The sequence below is a fragment of the Vombatus ursinus genome, unplaced genomic scaffold (genome assembly GCF_900497805.2).
Source record: "Vombatus ursinus unplaced genomic scaffold, bare-nosed wombat genome assembly UNPS02014785.1, whole genome shotgun sequence".
In the NCBI taxonomy this organism is placed as follows: domain Eukaryota; kingdom Metazoa; phylum Chordata; class Mammalia; order Diprotodontia; family Vombatidae; genus Vombatus; species Vombatus ursinus.
This window is the reverse complement of record NW_020954563.1, coordinates 12,337,966-12,356,142: the sequence shown is the minus strand read 5'-3', so window position 1 is coordinate 12,356,142 and position 18,177 is coordinate 12,337,966. Positions and strand designations below refer to the sequence as shown.

Sequence of the window (18,177 nt, the reverse complement as noted above, 5' to 3'; positions counted from 1 at the left end):
TAAAGGCTGAATAAATGTTTATTGAATGAATGGCATTGGATATGGCAATTTTTTCCACCAAAAGAAAGCAACATTAGTTCTTCACAAGTTTAACTGCAGAAACGGTTACAGAGGTGAAAAGTTAACACTACTTAATTTTAAGACAACTGACATGAACCAGTAGAGTTCTCTTACACCAGAGCTAAGGGAACATGGAAACAAAACACTAGGCAAGCCCGCCTTTTGCTATGACTTCATGCCCTTCTCCTCCTTACAAAACTGTTCCTTCACAAAGAGGTGAAGGGATGCCCAGAGTGAGCTGTCAGCCTTTGTTTCCTGCCTTCCCCCTTGAAACAATGGCACAATGATGAGAGGTGGGTGTGCCGGGGCTCACTCACAATGGCCTAAACAAAAAGTGAAGTGATATGGTTTCCAACATGACTGAACACAGAACTAAGAACCTTCACAAAGATAATCTTAATTTCCAGAGAAGCTGGGACTGAGACAGGTAAGTGTGATTACAGACAGAAAGGCGAGGTGAGGGAATTCTCAGAGCAGGAATCTGTTACGGATGAGGTGGGTGCTTAGAATACTGGATGGCATCGAGGGCGGCCCCGATGTCATAGTTCTTGGTCTGCAGGAGTCTGGTGAGCCAGCCACCCTCATCAGAGAAGCCCATGGACAGCATCTGGGAGAGGGATTCAATCAAACACGGATCTGCTTCTGCCAAAGACAAGAAGAGTCATGAAAATTCAGTCCCGTGTACACACAGACTGGTCACACTCTCCTAAGGGCCTTGGCTACCTGTACCTATGACATCTGCGCATATTAATGCAGACTGCTGTCTGTCTAATTTCAAAGTACCCTCTGGAGGGTAGTCTTACTTAGAAGGACCCCACTGTAGCTACCCACAGTTAACAACACTGACCCGTCCTTTGTAAGGCAGTCACTTAAGAGAGGAGACGGAGCCCCCAAAACAAAGTCCGAGTTACTTAAAACACTTGCCTGGTGGAAGATGTGGATATAAAGCAGCCTCCCTGAGCCCTGTGGGTCCCTCTTGAGAATGGTCCATGGAGTTGGAACCATCTGTTTCTGGCATTTGTAGGGACTGAAGTTCACCTGTAGAAGGATCCACTTCTTTCGAAGACAAGTGAGTCCAGTCATCATCTCCTCCTGAACCAGTCTCGGTCTGTTCCTATGAGGAGAGGAGAGAAACCATGCATGACTAAAGCGTGAAGCTGGGGCGGTGGCTAACACATCAACTTGGCTACAGATCCGAGCTGTCATGGCTTTTCGGTTGAGATGTGAGGAAAACATGATACACCACTCTCAAGAGCCAATAATGCTCTTGTCTTCACACAGTTTTATTCTGAGACTAACTTTCACAGCTAGAATTAAAGTTTCAGTAAGTGACCAAATTATCCTAAGATGCTCACTAGGACAGAAATGCCCAAATTTATAACATAAGACAATTAATTAGGAGGATAAAAGTGAGCTTGGGGGGGTGGGGGTGGCCCTGGCTATTTCAGACCTAGGTGGATGAGAATCTCAGCTTACTTGGGATGGTGGGTTTTCATCCACTTGCATCGTGGAAGACTCCACGATGACCTTCTCCATTTGCTCAGAGAGGGCCGCCATTTCCATTTCGGCGCTCTGGGAGTTTGCTTGGCTCTGGCTGGATGAGGAGTTGCTTGGCTGAGGGCTACCCTTCTCACTGTTGGGCTGAGAGAAGGATGGAGTCACTTTGCTTCTTTTTCCACCATGCTCTACATCAATGTCAACATCAATACCTGAAAGACCAAGGAATGTATTAAAGCAGCCACAACCATCAGGAAGCAGTTTAGGACTCTTGATTACAGTAAGGTAAATGAAAACCACTATTACAGGAAGCTCAACTTGGATTAATTGTAATGAGCTGTCTGAATTCATGAGAATAGAGGATATTCTAGAGGTGCAAAGAGTTTACTATTCTTATTTGTATTAACTCATTAAACAATGAATTTATTAGCATTTATTAAAAGCACCTAGTATTGGGTAAGGGGCAGCTAGGTGGCACCATAGCGCATGGAATGCTGGGCCTGGAGCCAAGAAAACTCATTTTCCTGAGTTCAAATCTGTCCTCAGACATTCACGAGCTGTGTGACTCTGGGCAAGTCACTTAACCCTGTTTGCCTCAGTTTCCTTATCTGTAAAGTTATCTGGCAAAGAAATGGCAAACCATTCCTGTATCTTTGCAAAGAAAACCCCAAATAGGGTCAAGGAAAAAGTCAGACACAATTGAAATGACTCAACTGGGCTAGACCTTAGGAAAAAAATTCAAACAGTCTCTTTTTCCTCAAGGAGCTTACAACCTCGGGGCTAAAGGAAAGGAAATACACATTCCTCCACTCAGGTGGGAGAAGAATGAGAATGCTGCAAATACCCCAGCCTTGTCACAGTTTGGCTTAAATGTTGTGGAGGGAGTATACCAGGAAAAGACATTATTCAAATTGGAGAGAGAAGACACACCAGGAATTATTCAAAGCACCACCATCGAAAACCTGTAACTTGTTACTTTGCTTTCTCCGAAAGGAGTAAAGAAAAACAAAACAGGCACTCATTGAACACCTCTCCAGGACAAGGCAAAATAAAATCAGGGCGGAGGCTTTTACAAAGGCTCAAATTCCTCCTTCTGATCTACACAGCCCACAGATAGGTTCTATGGACTGTGGCAAGCACTCATTCAAAAAAGGTAACCTACACCACCTTCTCACCTTCAAATGAACTCCCAAATCTCCCCAGGACTGGTCATTTATGAGTTAAAAAGCCACTAATGGAATGAATACCAGATCCTCAGCTTTACTTCCAGCTTCTCCTGAACTCCCTCTCCACCTCAAAGCTGTCAAACAAACCACCATTGTTAAAGTGATAATGCCTGGTGACAGCTTCTTGGTGAGCAAGTCCAAGCCTTGAGAAACAGCCCCTAGAGGCAACCAAGAGGCATCTCACTCCTGGTAGGGGGGCCAAGGGGCTTACTGTTCTGTTTAAATGCATTCATTAAGCTCCAACAATGTGCTCAGCAGGGGGAGTTTCTTCACCTAGGAGTTCCCTATACTAGTGATGCAGTTCTAGTCCCTATCTCTACTATGTGCCATGACAGCTAGGTGGCACCACAGTGCACAGAGCTGGGTCTGGAATCAGGAAGACTCATCTTCGAGTTCAAATCTGGTCTCGGACCCTTACTAGCTATGTGACCCTGGGCAAGTCACTCAGCCCAGTTTGCCTCAGTTTCCTCATCTGGAAAATGAGCTAGAGAAGGAAATGGCAAACTACTCCAGTATCTGTAAATCCCCAAATGGGGTCACAGAGTCAGACACAACTGACACACTGAACAACTATGTATTAGGTGCAGGGAATATAGAGACCAAATCTAAGCACTCCCTTCTATAAGGAAGTTATGACACATTGGGCTTAGAAAAGATGATATCACTTGTCTCAAAGTCCCACTTAACGGGGGTGAATGAAGCTATGATTATCCCTTCTCTTGGAAGCAGATTTTACCCTGAACCTGAGGTGTGAGTAGCTGAGTTTCCTATGTAGGCCTAAGAGCTACTCCTAAAGGGCTGTCTGTCCTCATTTGGTCCCTATTCACAAACACCCATGAATTCTGATGTTAAAAGGTCACAGAATCAAAGATTCAGAGCTGGAAGGGACCTTAGACACCACTGACGGGGTGCTTGGCCCCAGCCCTGAGATCATGTCTCTGGAAGCCTCCCAATTTCTCAGTAGGCCTGTATCCCGTGAGAAATTTTTCTCTTGTTGCAAAACACATTCTCTTATCAGGACAGAGGAATGCCTGGCCCAAGGATTTTTGTCCTTGGCTGGCCCACAGTCTCTCCTTCCCACTAGGTCCCCAAGGTCCATGACTCTGACATGTCCCTCAACGTCTGGTATACTCCCTATACTTTTTGCATCCATTGCTCCCAAAAGACAAGATTACCTATTCAGATTACCTAACTGGATTAGATTACCTAATTAGCATCCCTGGCATTCCTTTCCGTGCCCCTCTTCCATATAACCTCCAGCACCGTCCTCACTTTCTCCACAGGTTCTTTAAGGACCCTTGTCCCCTTTTGCTAAAGCATTACAATAAACTTTTTGCCACTTGACTAAGAGAAGGCTTGAGTATGTGAATTCATTTCAGGCAACTCTGCCTTGGCATTCTCGGGGTCCCAATACCCTCAAACCTCTTCACCATTCATGTCCAATACCTCCATTTTTATAAAGGAGGAACCTAAAAGCCCACACAGGTTAAACAATATAAACAGTCCCCACCTCCCAGGATTGTTGTTAGAAAATAAAGTAAGTGAATTTTACAGTGCTGTAGAAATGCTACTTCTTATTATCTAGGTAGCCAAGTGGTGCAGTGGCTATGTACTGTGTATTGAGGCAGGAAGACCTGAGTTCAAAACTGACCTCAGACACTAGCCAGTGAGAGCCTGGGCAAGTCACTTAACCCTGTCTGCCTCAATTTCCTCAACTGAAAAACGGGATTTTAAAGGTCAAATGGGGTTAATAGCTGAAGTAGTTGCCACAGTGCCTACAACAAAGTAGGTGCTTAATTTAAATCTGGACTCGGACACATTAGCTATATGATCCTGGGCAAGTCACTTAACCCTAACGGCCCCCAAAAAAGAGAAGCATTACTACCAGGTGTTTTGTTCCCTATCCATCCGATTTGAAGTTAAAACCTTCCACGTTGCCACCTCTATTAAAATGTGAGCTCCTTATGAGCAGGGACTGTTGTTATTTTTTTCATTTGTATCCTCAGCGCTTAGCACAGTGTTTGGCGCACACAGTAAGTGCTTAATAAATGCTTTTGCCCCCAAAAAATTTCATTCCCCAAGAAAGCCTCAGCGTTGACCATCCTTAAGAATGGATTATCCTACATTCCAAGTGGGACAAGGTCTGGACCTGTGATTTCACTGGCACAGGGAACTAGGGGGAGGATACTCCCTCTAGCAAGACACCCTTAGCCTCAGCGAGGGGAAGTGCTTTCCCCAGTATGTAATAGGAAGAGGCCAGACCTGAGAGAGTCTAAGACCTTTTCTGACAGCTGAGAGTGGACTAGAATTCAAAGTCTCTCTCAAAACCAGGGGCCCGTCCTACTAGACTTCAACCTTCCATGAAGGAAGGGGTCCCCCGAGTTCCTCTGTATGACCTGCTAAGGAACAGGACATCACAAGGAAGCTTGATGCCTTTCAAAGCAAATGTACCAATGTACTGGGCACCTAGGGCTAGGCACCAATGCTCCCCACCTGCAACAGCATTGTCTGATTAAGTTTTCCTACGGGGAACCGAGGACCAAAGGGTCAAGCTAAAAGAATTGTGGCTCTCCAGCTCCAGAGAGGGGAGGCTCTGGTATCTGCAAATGGCTGATATGCAATAACTTCCTCAATAGCAGCTCATATGATCCTTGGCCTAGAAATGAGTTAAAATGGCTCTGGTCCCTGTGAATGGCTGACAGTAACAACTCATCAAGTACTTGGCCTAGAAATGAAGGAGTGGTTCATGGAGTTGAAATCTTGGTATTCCTCTCAGGCCAGGGATTCTCAAATGTTTTGTGTATCCTGGACCCCTCTGGCAGTCTCGTGAAGCATGAAACTCCTCAGAATGTTTTTAAATGCATGTTGGTGGAGTTGTGAACTGATTCAACCATTCCGTAGAGCAATTTGGAACTATGCCCAAAGGGCTATAAAACTGCACATACCCTTTAATCTAGCAATATCACTTCTAGGTGCATACCCCAAAGAGATTGAAAAAAAAAGGGAAAAGGACTTATTTGCATAAAAAGATTTATAGCAGCTGTTTTTGTGGTACCCAAGAATTGGGAATTGAGGAGATGCCCATCAATTGGGGAATGGCTGAACAAGTTGTGGTATGAATGTAATGGAATATTATTATGCTATTAAGAAATAAGGAGCAGGTGGACTTCAGAAAAAACTGGAAAGACTTACATGAACTGATGCAAACAAAGTGAAGCAAGCAAAACCAGGAGAACATTGTACATAGTAACAGCAATACTGTATGATGATCAACTGTGAATGACTTAGCTACTGTCAGCAATACAGTGATCTAAGGCAATCCCAAAGGACTCATGATTAAAAATGCTATTCCACCTCTAAAGAAAGAGCTAATGGTGTCTGAATACAGACCAAAGCACACTATTTTTCCCTTTACTGTTTGAATTTTCTTTCACAAGATGACTAATGTGGAAATGTTTCACATAATTGCACATGTATAACCTCAGATTGCTTACTGTCTCAGGGAGAGGGAAAAGGAGCGAAGAAAGGAGAGACAACTTGGAACTTAAAACCTTTGATATTCTTTTAGGAAAGAATATTAAAAATTGTTTTAACATAATTGGGGAAAAAAATAAAATGTTATTAAAAAGACACTCCTGTTCTAGAATATGACAGGAGGGGGAAGTTCCTATTACATGTCCATATAATACAGGCAGCTAGGTCTGGCACAGTGGATGGAATACTGGCCCAAGAGTTAGGAAACCCAAGTTTAAACCTTGCCTGAGACACTTAATAGCCATGTGATTTTGGGCAATTCACTTAACCTGTGTGCCTCAGTTTCTTTAACTATAAAATGAAGATAACAGGAGTATCTACCTCCCAGGGTTGTTCTGAGAATGAAATGAGGTAATACACCAGCAATGCCCGGCACATAGCAGGTGCTTGGTAAACGCTTGTTTTCTTCCTTCCTGCATACAAAACTCAAGTTTCTTGTTAGCCCCTCTTGGTAGGCTGCAGTCCTATCTACACCTACTTTAAAAGTTAGCCCCTTGCCTGTCCCAAGTTCAAGACCACTTTCCCTCTGAAGAGAAGTCTAGTCTCTTAAGACTTCCTTAAGAGAATTCCTCTTCATTTGGCCCTTCAGTCACGGCTGACTCCCACCTGCCAGAAACATTTCATTTTTAAGAGACAATGGACCTATAACTAATCTGATGGGTACATCACTAGGAAGGCCAAATGGTATAGGAGGGAGACCCAGCTTTGGACTTGGGGTCACACAAGCTGGGCTTGAATCTTAGCTCTTCAACAATTCTCTGGACACTAGCTTCTGGCTTCAAATGAAGGGCTGGACTAGATGATCTGAAAAGCCCCAACCTTCTCTAAATCTACCATCTTATTCAACACCAACTAAACTATGTCCTGGTTCAAATCATCATGATTTCAGCTGCCAACAGAAATACCATCATTTCTGAGCAGTTTAAAGTTATGTCCTTGACTTTTAGAGACAGCTGATAGAAGGCTCCTGTCTTCTGCAAAACTATAGTTATTGCCCATAGTTACCCAATATTCTGTTTTTCCAGGAAAAGGCATCTCAAGATGAATCTGCATGCTTTCATGAGAGCCAAGTAACCAAACATATTTTCCTGTTAGCCAGGAGATTCAAGGGCTAAATTCAGTGCCCACCTACAGGAATTATTTAACTTAGTTGGTTACCTGCTAGTTTCTATTCCTTTGCTCCTTTTATTTGGTTTTAGGTCAATCAGTTCCACGTTATATTTTAAATTTACAAGCTGCCTCAACTCCTTTGTGGAAGTTACCGAGATATAAATCCCAAATAATTTAAAATAAAGGTCACTTACCCAGAGGGCTAAGGGCAGCTGCCACACTTTCACCTACATTCTGCAGGAAGGTGACATTGGGGTCCTGCTGTGAACTGGTACTAGCTGAAGCATTTAAAAACAAAACAGTAAGAGCCAATGAGTAAAAAAAAAAAATGCATTCCGTTCTATTTCCAGAAGACCATAAACTGGGCCAAATCTTTCTCCTCCCTCCTCCCCTGCTAAACAATAATTCACCTCCTTTGCTAAACCCTTGCAGATCCCAGGGAGGTCTGGATTAAGGAAATCCCAAAAGCAAAGCAAGAACCCAAACCCATCCGACCTTGTTCTGCTCCTGGATTGGGGGGAGTCCCGATAGTTTCTGCCTGTGAAGCATTCTGATTCATGGGGTGAGAAGCAACGAATCCCCAGCCTGGCATCCACCCAAAATGTGGGAAAGGCCCATGTCTCATCTTCTGAAGCCAGCGTCGGCGGGAAATCCACTGAAAGACATCAGTCACAACCCCAGATTAGAAAGTTATGTACACACCTGCAACTCAGTGACCCACATTTTGATCACTGACCATCCCCCACCCTCCCCTTCAAAATTACCATTACTTTGTATACACTTATCTATCTACCTACCTACCTATCTATATATCATGTCTTCCTTGAAAAACTATAATCTCCTTGAAGGCAGGAAGGGGTCTTTCTCTTATTTATATCCCCAGCACTCAGCACAGTGTAATATGGTTCATAGTAGGTGCTAAATTAATGTTTATGAAATTGCATGGTGTGTGTGTGTGTACACACAAATAAGTCTGCTTTGACAGCCTTGCAAGCTCCCTGAGGGCGGGAACTACTTTACTTTTGTCTTTGTATCTCCAGCACTTTTCATAATACCTGAGATAATAAATACTTAATGCTTATTTATGACTTGCCAGGATTGCTCAGGCTAGGAGGGCCCTGTCTCCAACTCCAGCCCTCTCTCCACTACTACAAACTGCCCTTCCCTATAAATGGGAAAAAAATATATAGTATTTAAATAGCATTAGATAATGTGAGAGAGGCAGGCTGGTGTTAAGCTGGGCAAAGGCCTTAAATGCCAAGCTCAATTTACCTGGTGGGCAATGGCTTTTAGAGGAGGGGAGAGGGGAGGCAGGGAGGTGGTGATGGACTGTGAGGCCTTACTTTCTTTCCAGGCCGCTTGCCTCTCACCTCAGGCAGGTGGGTGTTGAAGGGACTCTGAAAGACAATCATGTTATGCTCTTTGTGAAGACCTTTGCCCTCACAGGTGCTGCAGAGGTCGTAGTCAGGGCAGATGGTACACCTGAAGCGATTTCCCACCACTGGCCCATTGCAGCCATCACAGATCACGTTGGGATGCACCATGTTCGTGGGAACCTCCTGGACACAGGGGGGACGATGCTCCCGATGCTCCCGCTTACATTCTTTCTTCTCTAAAAGGGGGAGAGTGAGAAAGATGATTTCAGCTTGCCACTCGAGAAGATGCTGGCCCTATGGCTTTGGCAGCAGATGGCTGCACAGGCCAAGCACATCACTTAACAGAATGCAACATTTCTAAGCTTCAAGAGCTAAGGAGGATAGAGAAGCAAGGGAAGACTTACATGAACTGATGCAGAATGAAGTAAGCAGGACCAGGAAAACAGGTGGTCCAATGACAACCACATAAAGAGAAAGAAAAAAAAACAACCCACCAAACCGAATGCGCTGTAATTTATAACAACACAGTCTGACCTCAGGAGAGTTGAGAAAATGGGGTTCCCTCCCCTCTTTGCAAAGGCTGGGGTGTGCAATACTACACTGTCAGACCTGGCTGACAGTACTAAACGGTTTGGGTGAACCTTTTTTTTGTTTGGTTTTATCTCTTTTTTAATCTCTTTTGGGTAGGACACCCTCCTCCCCATGAAAGTTAAGTAAAACTAAAGATATTAATAAAAGATTTTTTAAAAAATCATTTAAGCTGTCAAAAGTGCTCACTGTTCATGCTCTCACTCAGACTTCTTCATCCCTCTGGGTCTCATTCTCATCAGACTAATCCCAGAATTCAATTACAGGACTGAAGACAGAAAGATTGTTTTCCCAATAGACCCCCCCCCAGGTAACTCAGGAGAACAGAGCCCCGGGAGCAGTTTGTGCCTTAGTGAACTAAGGCCTGACAATGGCTTTATTCAAAGCCTGAGAGAGCTTCATTAACAGGATGGTCACAAACCAGCTGTCTTTAGGTTTAAAAAAAAAAAAAAAAAAAAAGATAGCCAAAAAGGGAAAATTTTCAAGAGACACCTAAAATGCAATCCCAGCCTTTAAAAGTGTCTCTGGGATCCACCTGCGTCAGTCCCAAGAACACTTAGTTCTGCCAAAGCCAAAAGTAGAATAGAGAAGATCCAAAAGGAAGGAACTGGCTACCTTTTCTATTAAAAATGAGTGAACGAGGAAGAAAAATAGAGCAGGCAAAACTCCCCAAAGCAGCAGGCAGCTGTCTCTGTAATCACAAATAGCACCTGACTCACAGTCCCTTCAAAGAAATTGGAGCCTGGCTTCTATTTTTATATCTGTGATTCGACCTCCGGGCCACTATCCTCAGAGGTCCCCTTACAGGTAGTAATGATAATCCTAAGAAATTACTCCCACTTATAGAGGGCTTTAAAAAGGTTGCAAAGAGCTTTTCTCAGAGCACCCTTCGAGGTCAGTGCTGCAAGCATTATTAGCTCCATTTCACAGATGAGGAAACTGAGGGCAGAGAAATGAGATTCCAACCCAGCACTCTCCCCATTCCAAGCCCAGCCTGCACTATCAACTGCCTGTAAGAAATGAGAACCCCAGGGGGCAGCTAGGTGGTGCACTGGTCCTGGAATCAGGAGGACCTGAGTTCAAATCGGACCTCAACATTTGACTTACTAGCTGTGACCCTGGGCAGGTCACTTAACCCCAATTACCTTGCAAAAAGAAAAAAAAGTATAAGAACCCTGCTTTAAGCCCATTCCCACCTTTAATGTAAATCCGGAAGAGGTCTTCTTTAATATAGCGCATTGCCATGTTCAGCTCATCATCACTGGAGAAGGCAATCAGGTCCCCATCTTCATCTAGATTTTAAAATATATAAAAATGAAATATAAGGTTAAAGTCAATAGCAGCATCTGCCTAAGGTTTCCTATTTTCTGATTCTGCCTCCTGACACAAACTATCTTCCATGAAACTAGCTATCTATCTCACTGTAACCAGGGGCCAAGGTCACAGGCCATCCTCTCTCCTCCATGTCCAGACTCTATGTACCCATTAATCCCAGCCACCCACACAACCCTAATCAAGGTTGGAATTTTTGTTCATCTGTCTCTAATGGAAAAACTCCTCCCTCCTGCCCTGGAGGCTGAAAGTGGATTAACTTTAAACAGGGTCTAGGACTAAAGAGGATCACAGTGGTAACTTCTGTTTACTTAGATGGGTTTTTCCATCCATCACCTCATTTGAGCCTTTCAGTAACTCCATGAGGCGGGCAGTACAAGTATCACTGACCCCATATTACCCATGGAGAATCTGATGTTCTGCCAAGTTAAACTGACTTACTAAAAGGTCAGACAAGTAGTGAGGGACAAGAGTCAACAATCAAACCCATGTATTCTGACACACCCCTGGCCCCCTTCAGTGCAGGGTTTTTTCTATATGCTCCATGGGAGTTATTTTAATTGAATGGAAGAGAAAAGCAGAGGTGGGGATGTTGTCAGCATCTGGTGTCCTGGGTCTGGTGGGAACTGCACAGAGGGGCAATGAGAGTGGGGCTGGCTCAACTCGGTGGGGGCAGCTCTGCTGGAGCAGCCCCTGACAGAACAGGGCAGGATTCCGGTGGTGGTGACTGCTCCTAGTCAAGGAGTCACTAGGGCCAGGGAAAAAAATGGGTTTCCTTGGTGGTGGCTGGTCCAATCCAATAAGTGGCACCCCCTCTCCTTCTTGTCCCCTCTTCCCAGCTTTTCCATCTGCCTTGCAAAAGCTGAACTTTTCTTTCCAATTGGAGTGTGACCTTGAGGTCATATTCTGCCTCAACTTTTCTATTTGTATTCCCAGTGATCAGCACAGAGTAAGCAGCACCTAAGAAAATGCTTTCATCCATTTATTCCCTGCTCTAGGGGGTATTCCTATTCAGACATAGATTGGATCAGATGGCATTCTGAATTTCTCTGCAACTCTGCGATCTGTATTTCTGGGATCAGGCAGGAATCACCAGCCACTGGTCACCCGAAAAGGCCCAGTCACTCCTGTTAACATGGAGATGGCAAGGGATCAACTCAAAGATCAGTGCCACCTGACCAGTGTCCAGACCTCCATGAGGAAGGAAGGGAAGAAGGCAATAAGGAGGCTGACAAAGAGTTAAAGGGGAACAGAACTTTGTCTGGCATTAAGTGTAGGCCTGGATGTCAAATAAACAATGAAGCCAACAAGTCAGAACAGCCTTCAGGGGTGAAACTTTATTCTTGGATATCCCTGGGGAACCAACAAACACAAACACACACACAGTCTCTCTCTCCACCTGCTAGGTAGACTTTCCTAATTGCTCTACTCTAGGGCCTAAACTGGAGCAGAAAGAAGTCTTGACACAAAGTGTGGGGCACAGAAGGTCCAACTGCCTTATGTGAAACTGGCTCCATTGGACACTGGTGACTCATGGGGGGTGGGCACTTAACAGGAAGGGACTCCATCAGGACTTTAAGCCTGACCCCCATCTGAGTTCAAATCACATTCAGTCCTAAAACGAAGGCTGTATTACCTCCGAAAAATGCCTCAGTGCTGTTTACAGGGTTCATCAGCATTAGTGTCTGATGCCCTTTCCCATCCCTTGTTGAAAACTTATCTTTTTTTCATAGGGGAGGAAAGATTAGGATGAGACTCGTACCCTGGCAGCTAAGAGGAGCAGTGGATAGAAGGCTGGGCCTGGGATCAGGAAAACCTGAGTTCAAATCTAGCCTCAGACACTTATGTGCTGTGTGACCCTGGACAAGTCACTTAACCTGTTTGCCTCAGTTTTCTCATCTGCAAAATTGGATTAATAACAGCACTTACCCTACTTTAAGTTGGTCTGAGAATCAAATGAGATATTTGTGAAGTGCTAAGCATAGCACCTGGGGCTTAATTAGTGCTTGTCCCCTCTCCTGTCCTCACCAAAGGACTCTCCATGATGAATCTACTCCCTACCAGCAGGGAACCAGGGGAGGCTCTTTGGAGAACAGACCACCCCTGGTCCAGGCCCTCAGTAAGTGCTGGGGACACAGAAAAAGGCAAAAGACAGTCCCTGCCCTCAGGGAGCTTGCTTCTACCTCTCCCTGCCTCTAGTCTCTCTCCCTTTCCCAATGAATCCTGCACAGGTGTAGCTAGGACAAACTTCCTAAAGTACAACCAACATCCCAGATGTGGAATCATAGATTCAAAGCTAGAAGACACCTTAGTGATCATAAGGAGCAATGCGGTAACTAACTCTGGAGCTAGAAGACCTGGGTTCAAATCCTATCCCTCAGCTTTATACCACTTGGTATACAGTGGTCACTTCATTACCCCAGCACCAAACCTCAGTTTCTTCAACTGTAAAATAAAAGGATCAGACTAGACGGTCTCCCACATCCTTTCTGAGCTCAAGGATCATAAAAATCTAACCTTGGTTTCACTGAATTTGACGCTCAAGAACTGAGATTTGAGTCACTCCCTTACCCAGCCCTACAAAGGATTCCTACCTCCTATATGACTCAAGCAACCTGGGAGCCTTCAAAAAGTCCATTCAACCCTGAATGTATGGATACGGCCCAGCCCTCACATAGTTTGTTATCTGGGAGCAGAAGGAGGAGATTCAAACCACGTGTGCTTCAGGAGAGAGAGCTTACTTTGGAGCAAAGAGAATAAATTAGCATTTATGTACGGCTTTGCATAATTTTTTTCTCATTTTATTGTCACAAACAACCCTTGGAGGTAGGTGCCGTTACTACCCCTACTTTATAGATGAAGAAACTGAGGCAGGCAGGGTAAATGACTTCCCCAGGGTCACAAAGACTACTAAAGTTACTATTCCTGGGTCTCCAATGAAGTCATTTTTCCTAGGAAAACTCCCCATCCTGCCCCCACCTCCTAAAAAAAGTCATTAGTGAGATCTCCTCTACCTCACTTCAATAATCTCATTTCTCTATATCAGAGCCTCTAACTTCCTCTCTTACCAGCTGCCTCCCAACCTCATTCTTCTACCAAAACTAGTTTCTCCAAAAGTTACTAATAGTCTCTTAGTTGCCAAATACGATGGTCTTTTCTGTGACCTCACTCTCCTTGACCTCTCTGTGACCTTTGACACACAGTTGATCATTCTCTTCTCTCCAGGTTTTCAGGACTCCACCCTCTCCTGGTTCTCCTCCTCCGTCTGACCCCTCCTTTTCTGCCTCCTTTCCCAGATCCTCCTAAAGATCCTGCCCTACAATTGCCTAAAAAAAAAAGATCCTGCCCTTTAATCACAGGTGTCCCCCAGGGTCCTCTCCTGGGCCCTCTTCTCTCCTCCCTCAGCTCCCATGGATCTAATTACCATCTTTATGCTAATGATTCTCAAATCTCCCTCTCCCAGCCCCAATCTCTCTCCTGGTCTCTAGTCTCCATATCTGCAACAGCTTTCCAGACATCTTGAAGTGGATGTCCAGTACACATCTTAAACTTAGAGTCCAAAGCAGAAATCATCATCTTTCCCCCTAAACCCTATGTCTCCTACCTTCTTCCCTTTTACTCTCCAGGACAACACCATTTCCCAGTCTCTCAGGCTCACAACCTAGGAGTCATCCTGGATTGCTCACGATCTCTCACCCCCCACATCCAGGCTGTTGCCAAGGCCTGTGGATTTCACTTTTGCAACATCTCTCCTCGGCGTCTTGTTCTCTCCTGACACTGCCACCCCCGGGCGCAGGCCCTCGATCGCCTCATGCCCTGGTTACTCCAACAGTCTGCAGAGGGGTGTCTGCTGGCTTCTGTCTCTCCTTACTCCAATCTATCCTCCATTCAGCTATTCAAAGGGATTTTCTTAAGTCCAGGTTAGATCAGGTCAACCCACCTCCCCCTAACTCAATAAACTCCAGCGGCTCCCTATTGCCTCCAGGATCAAATAAAAAACGCTCTGCTTAGCATTCAAACGCCTTCACAACCTTCCCAGTCTTCTTCCACCTTACTCCCCTACACTGGCCTCCTGGATATTGCACTGACTCCGACTCTCAGCTCTAGGCCTTTTCTCTGGCTGTTCCCACACTGACCTCCCTGGCTTAAGTCCCAACTAAAATCACACCTTCTACAGGAAGCCTTCCCCAACCCCTCTTAATTTTAGTGCCTTCCCTCTGCTCATTATTTCCTATTTATTCTGAATATAGCTTGCTTTGTATACGTTTATTAGTACGTAGTTTTTCCCATTAGATTGTGAGCTCCTTGAGGGCAGAGGCCTCTTTTGGTACAGGTGGAGTTTAGGAGCTTAATAGAGGTTTGTTTACCGATTGACTGACTTAAACCACAGCCTCCTTCCAGCCTCCAGGGCAGGATCTAAGTGTGATCCCCTCCTAAGTATCTGCCCCTGGAGGTGGGCCTATCCTACCTTTTTGGCTATACCAATGTTTCTGGGCAAAGACAAGCAGTCTAGCTAGTTTCAGGATTCATCAAATGTTTAGTTTACAAATTTGTTTAGAGCCAGTGAGTCAGAAAATGGTCACAGGCTCTGGAAACTTCTGCCCAGGGCAGAGCACAACAGCCAAGGAATAAAATTGGGGGTGGGGAAAGGGCTTCCGCAAAGCGGCCCACAGCACTCATGCAGCAGAGACCAGGAAAAAAAAAGGTGCCCAGGCCAGGCAGGCTTCACGGGCTGGGATCCAGCTCTAAGCTGAGGCATTCAGAAAGGCAGGTTGGCTGCCAGGCCCAAGCCAACGCTGTAGTAATAATAATGATGATAATAATAACAATAGCTAACACTTACATAGCACTTACCATGTGCCAGGCACTTTCCAATTATTATCTCATCTGATCCTCACAGCAACCCTGGGGGGTTGGCCGTATTCTTATTTCCATTTTACAGATAAGGAAACTGAGGCAAACAGATGCAGTGATTTGCCCAGCTTCACACAACTAGTAAGTTTCGGAGGCCAAATTTGAAGTCATTCCTGACTTCAGACTGCCCCCATCTCAGGAGCTTTTATAAGCCTGGAGGCACTGGAGGATCCCACTGATTCTCCTCCTCAAAACATTGCTCATTTGTGCATACACTTATATATGTAAGTATATATGTAATATGCTGTTACATACAATTGCATTAATAGTTGGTAATATGTGTTGCGTATACACACACACACAAATACATAAATACACACACACAAATACATAAATACACACATACATAATTGTCCCGCCCCAAATAACAAATTCCTTGGGGGTGTGAGGACTATTCAGTCTATCTCCACAATGCCTTGCACACAGTAGGTGCTTAATAAATGCTGCTTGCTTTAAGTGGAGGGCAGTCAGCTGACACCAATCTAAGAGGGCACCGGGCAGACAGGTCGGGACCAGCTCCGAGGGTAACTGAGGGCCCGCTGGGCCCCAGCCTGGGCTCCGCAGTTTTGCCTGCGTCACAGCACACGGGCCCGGTTACGTAAGCCCGGCTGAGCCTGGCCCGGCGCCAGGTAAACAAGCGGCCGGCCCGGGCGCCGAGCCCCTCCCCCGGCCACAGCGGGGGGGGGGGCCGACTCTCCCGCTCCCGGCACCGCCCCGAGGGTCCCGGAGAGCCCGCGGCCCACCCTCCCCGCCCGCGGCCCGGCCCGGCCCTGCCTGCTCACCCCGGTAGTAGGCCTGGAAGCCCCCGGGCCGCAGCGCCGGGAACACCTCGGCCACGCGTCGGAGCAGCTTCTCGCAGCGGCCCGGGCCGTCGAGCGGCTCCATGGTGAAGCGGCGGATCTCCCGGGCAGCGTCCTCTTTGCCCATCAAGTAGGCTTTCACGGTCAGCCGCTCCATCGTCAGCGCCGGCGGAGTGCTCGTGTGAACGGACGGGCCGGGCAGATGCACGCACTTGAACTCGGGACCCGAACACCGACCGGCCGGTGCAAAGAGCGCACGAAGCAGACGGCAAGGGCGCAGACGCTGCGAGCGCGGCTGTGGCGGTGGGCGGCCCCTCTCCCGACCTTATACGCGACGGCACAGTCTCCGCCCGAGCTGGGGCGGAGCCGGAAGCTACCGATCACCCGCGCCCCTCTTCTACTCCCGCCCCCGCCCGCGCCTCGGCCCGCCCCTCTGCTCTGCGCACCCCACCCCCACACCCTCCTCCCATACACGCACGTCTATACTGATGCACGCACACGGAAGTGGATCATACATCCACTGGAGAGATAAACATGGGCGGGGGGGGCGAGTCCTGGGGGGAGCAGCCGTCTCCTATCCCTATGTAGATAGTACCAGAGGTGGGCAAAATGACCTTTTGGGGAGATAGAAACTACAAAGGGGTCATTGTGTCCCTGGGGAGATATTAGAGTGGAGGGGGGGAGTTTCATATGTGTAAGGAGATATAATGAGGGTCTCACTGTCCCTGGGAAAATATCACAAGAGGGTTCATATGTGTGTATGGGAGGGGATGTCACCGTATCCTTGGGGAGGAATCAGAGAAGGAAGGATCATTTTGCCCCTTAAATGAGGTGGGATATTACAGGAGGAGTGGTTTTTTGAGGGGTGAGGGTTATGTGCCTATGGGGATGGTGAAATGTCACTTTAATCAGGGTTTTGAAGAAGTGGAAGGGGGAAGATCAGTGTCCCTGGGAAGGAGGGGGCAGGGAAGGGGATGTCATGTTCTAAAAGAGGTTTCACAAAGTGGGGGGGGGGGGCGCGGGAGCGGAATATAGGTGTATTCCCTAGAGGGGAGTAGGGAAGAGAGGTCTCTGTACCTGGAGAGAGAGTAATTTGGAAGGGCCCTTTAAACTTTCAGAAATATCTGAGCTCTGACTTTCCCTGAAGGCCCTGAGTTCTCGGGAGGGGGAGGACATAGAACTGGGAGAAATGAGGGTCTCCTTGCCTCCATGTCCCCTAGCATGCAGGAGGATGGGGGGATAGGGTGTAAAGAATTTGGTGACCAGAACAGGTGTGCTGAGGGCTCTTCACTGCTGCTTCACAACTCCAAAGGCTGAGGGATTTCCCCAGACTCAACATTTACCTGACTGAGCATGACTCAGCAGTGCCCGGCTGGACAAGACTCACTTTTGGGCCTCTGGGATCCAGGAGCTTTCTCACACCTTCTTCCCCTATTCCCCAAAGTGGCCCTGCTGCCTGCTAACGAACTAGAGCAGATGGAGTCCAGAGCTTTCCTTGCTAGTCCTATCTAGTCGTTTGCCAGGGAGAAATTAGCCCAGTGGCCTTTTCTGATGGCCAGAGCTCTGAGACAAGTTAGGTAGGTGGGACTGGGGATTGTTGATTTGTCCCTCATAGTTAAATTTAGGAATTCTTCAGTTTCCTCCAACTCCAAGAGCCACTTGACAATCCATGTTTAAATTAACATATAATGCAAACAAAACAAATTATGTATTATAATAAATATTAAATACAATATAACT

At 46.4% G+C, this 18,177-nt stretch overlaps 1 protein-coding gene across 3 annotated transcripts; it reads right to left on the bottom strand.

The window, feature by feature from the left end:
* On the bottom strand, positions 1–16,724 carry SQSTM1 (sequestosome 1). 3 transcript variants are annotated; one of them, XM_027867108.1, is made up of 8 exons: positions 16,420–16,724; positions 10,588–10,683; positions 8,771–9,039; positions 7,923–8,082; positions 7,622–7,705; positions 1,537–1,769; positions 985–1,174; positions 1–702 (listed from the first exon to the last, which is right to left on the bottom strand). In XM_027867108.1, exons 1-8 carry the CDS (start codon positions 16,592–16,594, stop codon positions 545–547), a joined length of 1,365 nt encoding a protein of 454 aa, XP_027722909.1. In that variant the 5' UTR covers positions 16,595–16,724; the 3' UTR covers positions 1–544. The 3 variants fall into 3 exon arrangements, with proteins under 3 accessions (XP_027722909.1, XP_027722911.1, XP_027722910.1); XM_027867110.1 differs by having other exon boundaries at positions 1,099–1,174; XM_027867109.1 differs by having other exon boundaries at positions 8,798–9,039.
* Positions 16,725–18,177: the final 1,453 nt, after the last annotated feature.